This window comes from Crocodylus siamensis, chromosome 3 (genome assembly GCF_052110815.1).
Source record: "Crocodylus siamensis isolate JL-2025a chromosome 3, ASM5211081v1, whole genome shotgun sequence".
In the NCBI taxonomy this organism is placed as follows: domain Eukaryota; kingdom Metazoa; phylum Chordata; order Crocodylia; family Crocodylidae; genus Crocodylus; species Crocodylus siamensis.
This window is the reverse complement of record NC_143397.1, coordinates 30,757,889-30,770,565: the sequence shown is the minus strand read 5'-3', so window position 1 is coordinate 30,770,565 and position 12,677 is coordinate 30,757,889. Positions and strand designations below refer to the sequence as shown.

Below are 12,677 nucleotides of genomic sequence, written 5' to 3'. Positions count from 1 at the left end.
CCAGGCTTGGTCAGAGGAGATTTTGGCCTGGACAGTGGGCCAGATTCTAGTCTGCCTATGTGAAAATAATATGAATGCAAAAAAGGTGTATTCATCCTTGCTGACATTGTAAGGAAAAGACACAGGTTGACAACTGTCTTCAGCTGTTCGGGTGACCAGGTGCTTAAATACCCAAACCGTATCTAGTCAAGAGCCTGAGGCTGCCCAAACCAAACCGCCCAGCCTGAGGCCTAGCAGCGGAGCAGGGCCCTGAGCACATGCCCCCTGCCCTGCGCTCGCACCCCGGGGCGGCTCGTCTCTACCCAGCTACCAAGGTGGCTGAAGGCAGATGAAAAGCAGCGGAGGGGGCACAGAGCAGCACAGCCAGGCTCACCCGGGCCCGCCCCCGGCCCCCCTCCTCCTGCCCCGCGTCCCGAGGCGGCGGCTTCCCCTGCCCCCTGCGAGCTGCTCCGGACGCATCTGCGCTGCGCAGGAGCCGGCGGAGGGGAGGGGGAGGGGGCGCGGCGCGGCGCGGGCTTGCCGCAGTGTTGCTGCGGCTCCCGGCCGGCACCATGCGCGCCTGCGGCCCCGGGACGCGCGCCCTGCGGCTGCCGCTGCTGCTCTCGCTGGCTGCGCTGTGCCTGTCGGAGGTCGAGGTCTCAGGTAAAACATCCTGCCCAACAGCTGCTGCTGTCTCCAGCCCGGGGCCCGGGAGCGATGTCTTCCGCCCCTTGGATGCTGCAGTATCCGACAGGTCCCGTCGCCTTTGGGGATCAGTGGGTGAGGGGAGACGCCTGCTCAGACCTGCCCTGAAGGCTGCCGTGGCTCCGGGGTATGACTTTTCCCTCCCTGCCCAAGGTGAAGCGGTTTTCTTGGGTGTTTTTTTGTTTTTTCTTTTTCTTAAAGAAGGGTTTGTTTGGGTCCTTCCTAGTGCATCCCTTGCCGGGCTGGCACCGCACTCCCTGTCTTGGCTCTGTCCCTTCTTGCACCCCTCCTCCTTGCAGCCTCTTGATAAACTCTCTGCTAGGCAACACTGACACTTGTAAAGTCTCAAAGTTGTCGCTGGGCTGCCCCCACAGAGCAGGCCTCCTTTGCCTGCCAGTTCGGCAGCCTTGCGGCTCTTCATCAGTTCTGCACTCGATGCAGGTGTGGGGTTTTGCACCTACTGATACAATCCACTGGTGAGACTGAGTTTCTTGCCTTGCAGGTGCACCAGGATTCATAAGTTAGTGGGTTTGAAAATTAAAAGTAATGCGAAAAAACCCAGCCAAACAGAAAAACCCCAAGAGTTGTTATTTGACCACTGCACTGTTTTTAAACGGTACATTATTTATGTCCTTCTATTAAAAAGCCAGGCTTGGCAAGTTGTTATTGGAAAAACTGTATAAATTAATCAAGCTTATATGACTAGCTGGGTACATCTTATCTGTATGATCTGAGGATAGATGTTATATTTCTTATGATACATAGGAATACTGTCTTTTAAATTTAGTGCTTAAACAACTTACAAGGACACTGGGCCCAAGGCATCCTTCCTTCAGCAACACGTGGTTTTCAACAATGTCAGGGGAGGCCAACATGTTCTAAGAGACCTGTGAACAGCCTGATCTTTCTTTTGAATTCAGTATTGCTGGACTGTGTAGATCAGGAATGGAAAAAAAAATTCATGTTACTTAAGTCTGCAACACATGGCTTCTTTATTTCAGAGTGCCTCGTACTACACACACAAAGTCATGACCTAAATAAACAAATATATTATTTCTATTATGTATGGTTTATTAACATGCTTAAATATTAATTATTATAAGGAAATAAGTGAGGAAAAACCTGGACCAAAACTGAGCAGGGGCATATAAGTCTTCTCAAATACCTTCACTATTATAAGGTTATTCACATAAGTCTGTACAGTGCAACTGTCATGTACTTTCTTTGGGCTTCTGTCCTTCCTTCCACAGATTCTTTTGTAAAATTTTATGGCATGGCTTTATGATTTTTGTGAACACGCAAGTTTAATGTCCTTCTCACAGTCTTAAAACCACTCGAGCTTCTGCCTTCAACTAGGAATCCTTTTCTAATAGATCTATTTAAAAGTTTAAAATCTGTTGTAGCGTTAAGTTTACCCACGTGTATAAGAAAGCTGTCTAGGTGCCAGTCACAAGATAACAGGGCAGCCACGTGTACATGACCTCCCTCTGTGTGGTTAGTACCTTGTGTAGCCAGAAACAATTCCAGGCAGTTCCTGTAGTGATCAAAGTGGGTGTTTGCAGCAGTTTTAGGTCTGGAAGCTCTATCACAATATTTATCCAAAACTATCAAGAAAAGATGTTTTCCTTCTAGGCTTCCTTTACTTTTTCCTGCAAGGGGTAGTGACACCATCACATGGCTATCCTAACTAGCTTCCATTATACACTCCCAGCATTGTCCTTGCTTGATGAAAGCTAGTGGAGTGGACCCACTTCAGCTTCTCTCTTTAAAAATTAAAAGGAAAAAAAACTAAAAACAAGCTGAATCCCAAGCTTCCATGGCTCTGGTGTTAAAGTGCATGGGATTAAAATGCCTGTCTGAGTCCAAGCAAATAACTAAAAACCTAATCCCATGGTCTGTTGGAAAGCACACTGCCTTTGTTTTCCAAATCCTGTGTGTGATATACAACCAAAACCAACTTACAGACAGGAGTGGAAATTTACCATCTATCACTACGTTGCTTTGGTGTTTCAATAAAGATCAAGAAGCCAAGAATTCTGTCTGGCCATTGGGATCTTGCTGATTAATCGAAATCAATCATCAGTTAAGCTACCTTCACCTAGTGATATCTGACAACTTAAGGTACATCATTTATCTACACCAGCCTCATGTCCATCACAGCGATCAAGCTTGATGTACTAATGTCAGCTTGATAGTATAGTTTTACCTTTATGAGTTATTCAGTACAGCATAACAGAAAAGAAGCTCCATGCACCTGAACTGAGATGCAGAAGCAGTACCAGCTAGAAGATGATCTCATATGTATTCTGTCATCTGCATGTGAATCAAGGAACAAAGCCAATATGAGAAATCTATTACTATGCAGACGGCCTCGTAGCTCATCTGGCTGACTTGTGGAGATATAGCAGAACTGCTCTGTAGCCTGGCACTGGAGCCTTCTAAATTTATCATCAGCGTGCATTGTGCTGACTCACAGTGTTAGATGATCTGTGACAACCTTAGCATCCTCTGAGCCTGTTCTCTGGGCACACAAACACAACAGAACAGTCCATGGACATCTCAGCTGCCATAGCATTACCACTGGGAATACAATATACTCATTCTGCCCAGTCTAAAAATTTCCTTCACGGGGCATAAGTCATGGTGTGCACCCTATATCAACAGCAAGTCAGCTGACTGGTCTGCCCTGAGTGGCTTGAGTCTATCAACTGTTAAGAGTCTGTTGCTGAAGGAGACTATTTGGCTATGAGTCTATTGGCTTTTTTGGCTGGTAGCTGATTAACTGTGAAAAACAGTAACTATTGTCAGCCACCACTACAGCCGTTCACCACATCTGTGAACATAATTTCTCAGAACATAATAGCTCATTAACCACTTAAATTGGTAGTGTGAAGGCCAGACATGTGTCAGTATAGATGGTGCAAGCCACGAAAGGACCCAGCTGACTGTGGCACAGAACGTTCCTGCTAACCAGTGCTGGAGGTACGTGGGATAAGAGATCAGTCTCAGTCCATGCTAGACAGAAGCAGTGTTGTTGAGAAGGCAGCAGGGCTTCATGCAACTGGCAGGGAACCTAATATTGCTTTTAGCTGAAGGCATACAAGTAAAGTTCACAGTCTCACTGTGCCTTGACTCTCCCTGCTCACTGACTCTGTGGCAGGTTCATTTTATATCTTCCTCTTACTACATTCCTGGATATTTGGTAAAGCCTGGTTTCTAGCACAAAGTCTCTCATATTTTGTACTCTCTGCTTTTCATCACAAACATGTTTTCAGTCAGTGGCCATATACTAATCATTTTAACTGATTTGAAGAGCGAGGTGACATAGAGCCACAACACCTTAGTGAGAGTCTGGGAGATGGGGACACCTTCTAACATCTTTAGATATTCAGAGTTAGCATGCTTACTACACTGCTGGCCATCTCTGGTAACCATTGTATAGGGGGAGCTGAAGCTACGAGCTCACCACCTGCCAACCTTTCTTCACCACTTTGGTACATCAATTTTGTACTCCCAGAAGAACAGCCCTTTCCCCACTGAGCATAAAAACTTAAATTTTCCTGCCTCTTACTTGAAATGAATTGTGGGTGGGAGAAAAAGAGTGGTGTCCCTGCTTACTGTTTGAAGTACAGGAGCAGACAGCTCTGTCCCATAACAGTTATCATGAAAACCTCTCACTTGCATCCCACCTTGACAATTGTAATAGGTATGTGAAAAGAAACCGTCTGAAAGTAATTCTGCAAGTAAGTGCAATTGCGTGTGCTGAGTCACACAGCTGGTTGATAAAAAGTAAACCCACATTTTTATCTCATTTATAAGAAGAACCAATTTTTATTTCATCTCTATCTATGCCATGATTTTAACTGAAAGGAAATCAAATATCTTATAATTCTTTTTTTTTTTTTAGGTCCAATTATGACAACACAAAGCGCCAGTCAGCAAACTCAGAATATTTTATATAGTACATCAACGGAGCATAATGTATCTACACCTGGTAATAAAAAATATCTTGTACTTCATTAGCTTAAAACTGAAACCTGTTTCCTCAGATAATTTGGTTCATCAGATAGCTGCAACAGTCTGATATAAACTACATCTTATGAAGTACAGTATTTCCTTTTCAAGACTCTCTTCCTTCAGAAAGGGAAACTGAGACACCAAATATTTAAATGGATTGTTTAAAAATCACACAGCAAGTTGCTTTCAGAATTGAGGTACAAAACTGGCTCCCCAATGTAAACTCCATCAGTATTTTGTTTTGGTTTCAGTGGAGCCAGAATTACACCCCCTTTCATGTCTGGCCTGGCCCTTAAGCAAGGTGCTCAACTTCTCTGTGCTTTATTATTCCCATCTTCACACTTTTCTTTTAAAAAAATGGCAGTAATCCTAATGGTTAACTTTTCACAAACTTCCTTCAAGTCCTACCTTTCTTTTTAAGGGTGAAGTTGCATGTTCTACTTATACCATACTAAAGCCACTTAAAATGCAAGCATCTGCAAGTTGAATCTTTTTAACTGATGCTAAGTGCCCTTTGAGCTTCTTATGGTTAACCCTTGCCTGAAGTGACATAACTCTGGCTATGCTACCTAGCTTTCATCAGGGCAACTTCAGTTTGTTCCATGGAGTTAAAATGAGCAATTTGTAGTTATTCTGCGAACCAGGGTCATAGAATCATAGAAGTCGGGTCAGAAGGGACCTTACAGATCTTCAAGTCCGACCCCCTGCCAGGGCAGGAGGAAAAAAAACTGGGCTCAAATGATCCCAGCTAGGTAGGCATCAAGCCTCCTCTTGAAGACCCCCAGGGTAGTAGCCAGCACCACTTCCCTTGGAAGTTGGTTCCAGCTCCTAGCCGCCGTGACTGTGAAGTAGTTCTTATGGATGTCTAATCTAAACCTACTCTCTAACAACTTGTGGCCATTATTCCTTGTTATGCTGGGGATGCTAGGGGAAACAAGGTCTCTCCCAAACCCTTCTGACCCCCCATAGTGAGTTTATAAACAGTCACCAGGTCCCCCCTCAGCCTTCTCTTGTGAAGGCTGAACAGGTTCAGGTCCTGCAGTCCCTCATTGTAGGGTCTGCCCTGTAGTCCCCGGATCGTTTGGGTGACCCTCCTCTGGACCCTCTCAATGTTGTCCACATCCCTCCTGAAGTGGGGCACACAGAACTGGACACAGTACTCCAGCTGTGGCCTGACCAGTGTCACGTAGAGGGGGAGGATCACCTCCTTGGCCCTGCTAGAGATGCACCTGTGGATGCACGACAAGGTCCGGTTAGCCCTGCCGACCGTGACCTCACATTATCGGCCCATGTTTATCTTGGAGTCAGTAATGACTCCAAGATCCCTTTCTGCTTCCGTGCTCTCAAGAAGGGAGTTTCCCATTCTATAAGTGTGCTGCTGGTTACTACTGCCCAAGTGCAGCACCCTGCACTTGTCAGTGTTGAAGCGCATCCTGTTTCTGCTAGGCCACCCCTGCAACCTATCCAAGCCTTGCTGCAGTCTTTCCCTCCCTACTAGTGTGCTCATCTCACCCCAAATTTTGGTATCATCAGCAAATTTAAACAGGGTGCTTTTCACCCTGTCGTCCAAATCACTGATAAAGAGATTGAACAGTGCGGGCCCGAGGACCAAGCCCTGGGGGACTCCGCTGCCCACTTCTCCCCAGGATGAATATGACCCATCCACCACCCCCCACTGAGTGCGACCCTTCAGCCAATCTGCAATCCATCTGACTGTGTAGGTATCAATGCCATAGTCACCTAATTTCTTAATGAGGATTGGGTGGGAGACGATGTCAAAGGCCTTGCTGAAGTCCAGAAAGACTACATCCACAGCAACACCTGCATCCAAGGCTTTTGTGACCTGATCATAAAAGGCAATCAGGTTGGTCTGACATGACCTGCCCCTAATGAAACCATGATGGTTGCCCTTGAGCCTCATCCCTGAGGCCGGCCCATTGCAGATGTGCTCCATGATGATCTTCTCAAAGAGTTTCCCTAGGATTGAGGTAAGACTGATTGGCCTTTAGTTGCCTGGGTCCTCCCTCCCCCCTTTTTTAAAGATGGGGACCATGTTGGCTACCTTATAATCATCTGGCACCTGGGCCAAGCACCACGAGCGCTTGTAAAGCCGTGCCAAGGGCCCTGCAATAACCCTTGCTAGCTCCCTCAACACCCTGGGGTGGAGAGCATCTGGACCTGCTGATTTGAACATGTCCAGCCCCTCCAGAAGCTCTCTAACCCAGTCCTCCCCAGCCTGAGGTCTGGAGGTGTTCCCCTCGAGTCCGTCTTGAATCACGGTGGAGAAGTCCCGGTCCCTGCCCAAGAAAACAGAGGTGAAGAATTGGTTAAAAATTGAATGCACGACTCCCAGCTGCCACCTCTCTCCCACCTCCAAGCAATGATAGGGCCCAGGTTTCCTGGCTCTTAACCCTGCTCACCAGACCTCTGGTGGCAAGTCGGAGTTGTGCAGGCAAGAAACAGTATTAACCTGTTAAGCCCTTACTGTGCAACTGCTGGCAGCACATTGTAACTTTACCACCAGTTAACATTCCACAGATTTAGTATAGTCTACGTGTAATGTGTAACTTCACCCTTAATTTTTGCAGTTCTAGAAGGGTCTCACTACAACATCTCACTACTTTACAGCTTTTAGTGACTCGGAAATAGTTGCTGACACTTCTACTGGTCACACTCCTTTTTAGGGACTTGAGCAAGGAGATGTCTGGGTTAGTTTATAGTGGAAAGTTTGTACTTTTTAACCCAATGTCTTCTTAGCAGTGCAAAATCAGTTTGTTGTTAGAAGCTGCAATTTGTTTTGCTTGCTAGCCTTGCTTTGTTCCTAAACTACAGACACCACATGGAGATGAAACAATTCTATTGAAATTGAAAAGAAAATAATTTAGTTTACAGTGGGTCATGCTTGGATGACCACTGCTTATTTTTTCTGTTGGTAAAATTAAAGAAGATATTTGAAGAGGCAGAATCAGAAGAGCACATTGTTTGTTAATTTCAGAAGGGTCTTTTTCTAAAAGGTATTTTTAAAATCTATTGTGAGTTTGAGTTGAATTCCTGTGTAGAAGATGTTTTAGTTGGCCACTGCTCCCCTGCTGCCAAATTTTCAGACCCGTGGGAAGCTCCGCAGTACTGCACAGGGCTAGGAGGAGGCAGCGCACAGCTCCAGGGCCCAATCTCTGTGTACATGGCCCGATTCCAGTATGCAGAGCCAGCACAGGGTCCCAGGGCTCAGTCCAGGTACATGGGACCAGGTGGGGGCATGCAGGGACCAGGCCCCAATCCGGGAGCAGGAGCCAGCTGACGGCATGTGGGGCCCAGCTGGAGACCGTGCAGGACCCAATCCAGTATGGGCCCCCTAACCAGCCCTATGCCATTCATTTGGACCGCAGGGCTGAAAAATTGAGCACCATTTCTTTTAGTTATCATTAAACATTGGTATATTTTTTTGCTATTTACATGGAAACTTTTAAAATACCTATAAGTCTTCCCTCCATCCTGTGAAATGATCTTGGTGTAAAATAAGGGGAAGAGGGTTATTGTTCCACTCTTTGTTCGACCCTGGAGGGTTAAGTTTAGATGGAAACCTAAAGGAGTATGATGCAAGTGACTCCCATTGTTTCCAGGAGTTGCTTATATCTTGCTGGAAGAAAATCAAGCCCTTTATCTGACTAAGTATTCTCATGTAATTGTTAAGAAGTCGTTTTAAAAATGTGTGCACTATTATATACTATACTATTCCACCCAAAATAAAGTAGATCTAAGAAAGAGAGAAGTGTACTATCATTGGCAGTACAAACCAGGGTTATATTTTAAGTAATGTATTCAGCACAGTACTAAAGATCTTAAAATAATGAATGCAAAATATATCTGCTACTTCCCAGTGGTTAGGCACCAGACTTGCCCCCTTTATAAGTACTAATCTGAAGTCATAACTAAAATCTCACTCTGGGTGAATAGTTTGGAATCTGATGCTTTTATATATATAAAGCTGTATTTTGTGTATACTGTTATGGTTGCACTTGATAATTAGGAAAGAACTCTTCTAGAGTTGCAGAAAGAATAAAATGCACTTTCCTACAATATTTATTCCTGCAAAGGACCATAAATTGAAATTTCTAAAGGCAGTTTCCTACCACTCCATATATTCCCATGCACATTTAACCATTAAAGCTTATATTATGGCCCAGATTATCAAAATTGTCTCAAAAACACTGTGGAAACATAATAAACTTTTATGGAAATCAGGGGGAATTAGATCAAGATGTATCCATTGAAAAAGTGAGAGGTATTGATGAAACTTCTGTGAAATCATGACAATCATGCTGGTAACCAAAACAGCAGCAAATGGCTACTCTCATAACCAGTGCTACACATAGCCAGAGATATTTTAAAGTATATTTCAAAAGCAGGCAACCTAACATTGCAAGCAGGATGGGGATGCTTTTCAAACAAAGCTTGTACTTTTCCCTGTTAACAAATGCTAGCATAGGAACTCTGTATCCAAACATATCTAGAAGAAACACTCATTATAAATGAAAGAAATGGCCATGTTCAGAATTAACAGCCCATTTTCTGCTTGTGCCACATGGAGCATACCAGCTGTGCTCAAAATAACAAATTCAGTATAGTACCCCAGCTTGGATACTGGATGAAACTGTCTAGAAAATTGCAGTTGATTAGAAGGATAAATAGCACCAACTAAGTTCCTGTGCTGACCAGGACTTTGACAGTTCCACCCACCATCAAACTGACTCTGGAATAGTTTTCCTAGCAAATTCATTTTTTGCACATAACCATGAACGTTTTCTGTGGCCACATTACCACCACATTACATTGGAAACCAACAGACTTCTACAGCTATCTCCATACCAGCAGCTCTCATCCTAAGCATACCACTGGATTCACCATCTGCAGCTGAGCTCTGCATTACAACTGTATCTACTTTGATCCCACTGACCAGGATGCACACCTTTAAGGATCTGGAGTAGGGGTTCCTATAATTGTAATACAATTCTAAAACTGCAGCCACTCAAATCAATAGTCTCAGATTCAGGCCCTCCTCCAACCAGTTACAATACCAGCCCTGAGACAAGAACAAGAGAATCCCTTCTGGGCACTAGGAAGGTAGTAAAACACTGGAATAGGTTACCCAAAGAGATTGTGGACATTCTTGGAGGTTTTTAAGATCTGGCTAGAGAAAGCCTTGGCTGGGATGATCTAATTGGGGATGGTCCTGCTTTGAGCAGAGGGTTGGACTAGATGACACCAAACTTTGGGGCAAAGCATCCACGCCAGAAGATAGGCGGGTGATCCAGGCTGACCTGGACAAGCTCAGCAAATGGGCAGACGAGAACCTCATGGTGTTTAACACCGAAAAATGCAAGGTTCTCCACCTTGGGAGGAAAAACCTGCAGCACCCGTATAGGCTCGGCAGTGCTACGTTGGTTAGCACTACAGAAGAAAAAGACTTGGGGGTCATCATTGACCACAAGATGAACATGAGCCTGCAATGCGATGCTGCAGCTAGTAAAGCGACCAAAATGCTGGCGTGCATCCATAGATGCTTCTCGAGCAAATCCCGGGACGTCATTCTCCCCTTGTACTCGGCCTTGGTGAGGCCGCAGCTGGAGTACTGCGTCCAGTTTTGGGCGCCACAATTCAAAAAGGATGTGGAGAAGCTTGAGAGAGTCCAGAGGAGAGCCACGCGCATGATCAGAGGTCAGGAAAACAGATCTTACGATGACAGGCTGAGAGCCATGTCAAGCGCAGGCTCAGGGGTGATCTGATGGCCACCTATAAGTTTATCAGGGGTGACCACCAGGATCTGGGGGAACGTCTGTTCACCAGAGCACCCCAAGGGATGACGAGGTCAAACGGTCACAAACTCCTGCAAGACCGTTTCAGGCTGGACATAAGGAAGAATTTCTTTACTGTCCGAGCCCCCAAGGTCTGGAACAGTCTGCCAGCGGAGGTGGTTCAAGCACCGACATTGAACACCTTCAAGAGTAAATTGGATGCTTATCTTGCTGGGATCCTATGACCCCAGCTGACTTCCTGCCCTTTGGGCAGGGGGCTGGACTCGATGATCTCCCAAGGTCCCTTCCAGCCCTAATGTCTATGAAATCTATGAAATCTCCTGAGGTCCCGTCTAACCCAAAATTTCTATGATTCTAGTCCCTTTGGCTGTTACCTGTATCCCCAAGCTTGAACACCTTAGATATCAATGACTTCCAACCCCTCCTGGAAAATGACAAGCATCTTAAGGTAGCCATGGAGGGCAAACCTGTTCTGGCTAGCCTGCCAACCTCAAGCAGCAACTCCAGCAGCAGACTACCTAACTCCTGTTCTCACCAAGGCCAGACCTTGCTCCAGACCCTGATGCCGGCTGTACCCTTTCATCAGTGGACACCACATCATCTTTGGATCAAATAACATGTATTATAACACCCAAGGTTCATTCACCTGCACTTCTACTAGTGTCACATTCACCGTCACCTGCTTACAGTGCTTGCTGCTATCTACATTGGACAGATGGGGTGATCCCTACATATAAGAATGAATGCACACCAAGGTGACATCCATTCCAGAAAGACACACAAGCCATGGCACGTTTTAACCTCCCAGGACATTGCATCGTTGACTTCAGAGTAGTTGTTCTTAGACAGCAACACCTTAAAAATGAACAGAAAATTTGGGACCAAGAAATTGCCCACAGACTAGATTGTGTTAGGTAAAGTCTAAACAGGCGTGAATTATTATCCTATTATCTGGATTAGCTTTTATAACTGTTTTGTTTTCATCTCTTGTACCCACCTTGCCATTTTCAATAATACCTCCTTCTTTTTCCTCCCTTCCCTACACTTTGTACTCTTATCACTGCTTTCTGTTTGGAAGCTCTGCTTCCTGCAGTCCCTTCACAATATTTGATGAATTAAGCCACTGCTCATGAAAGTTTATGCCATACAACTCTACCTTATTTAGTCTGTAATGTACAAATCTACCATGCCTTCTACCTGTGGAAATCAGTCATCGATTGAACCATCTGGCCATTAATGCCCACTGGCCTTCATTAAGCAGCTAATGATTTCTGACAAATTATTCAACTTTATGTACAACACTGCTGTCTGGCTTCATGCCATCATCAGCTTGGTGTTAGTTCATTACACCATCACAAGCTGTTCAGCATAGCCTATGAAATTAGAAGAGACATTGGCAGCTAGTTCCATACACCTGAGCTCAAGCACAGAAGTGGCACCAGCTAGCAGGCAATCTCATTTACATTCTTTCATCTGCATATGAATCATGGAACAAAACCAATATGAAAATATTGATACAATGCATACGACCCCAGGAATTGCCTGACTGCCTTTCAGAGAGATCAGAGCCTGGCACTGGAGCCTTCTAAGTTTATAATTTTGGGAATTTCAGTTACTATACAGATGATGCATGTACTGATCCATAACGACCATTGGTCAGTCTCAGGATGCCCTCTGGAGATGTAAGACACAGCTGGACAATTCACAGACCTATCTTCAGTCTTGGCACTAGTACCAGGAGTACAGTACACCTGGCTCCAGAACCCTCAACTCTGGGCATAGGTGATGGCATGCAGTCTTTCCTGTTTGGAGAGGGAGTCAGCTATCTGGTCTGTCCCAAGTGAATTGAGGTCTACCAATATTCTGGAGTGCTCTGCTGTAGAAGACTATTTGGCAGTTTGACCAGTAGACATTAACTACAGGGAAACAACTGTTCCCTACTGCCAACAGCCACTAGGCTTGTAACTTCTCTGTCCGTCAGCATCATCTTCCATTTTAATTCACTGATGACTTAAACAGGTTGAAGTGTGAAGGTAAGATATGACAGCACAGAGTGTATAGGTTGGGCCCAAATTCAGTTGACTGGCACAAAGATCCAGCTGTTCTGCTAATGAGATGTCATGAGGCCAATCTCAGTCTCTTTTAGACAGAACTGGCATTGTT

At 45.1% G+C, this 12,677-nt stretch overlaps 1 protein-coding gene across 3 annotated transcripts in view; it reads left to right on the top strand.

The window, feature by feature from the left end:
- The first annotated feature begins 431 nt into the window (after nt 1-431).
- EMB (embigin) overlaps nt 432-12,677 on the top strand; it is a 42,357-nt gene continuing 30,111 nt past the window's right edge. For 2 of the 3 annotated variants that reach the window (XM_090038049.1, XM_090038048.1), the window contains exons 1-2: nt 432-642; nt 4,592-4,678. In XM_090038049.1, the coding sequence (XP_089894175.1) occupies nt 552-642; nt 4,592-4,678 (178 nt within the window). In that variant the 5' untranslated portion in view covers nt 432-551. The remainder of the gene's footprint in view (nt 643-4,591; nt 4,679-12,677) is intronic. The other variant, XM_090038050.1, reaches the window with a different exon arrangement.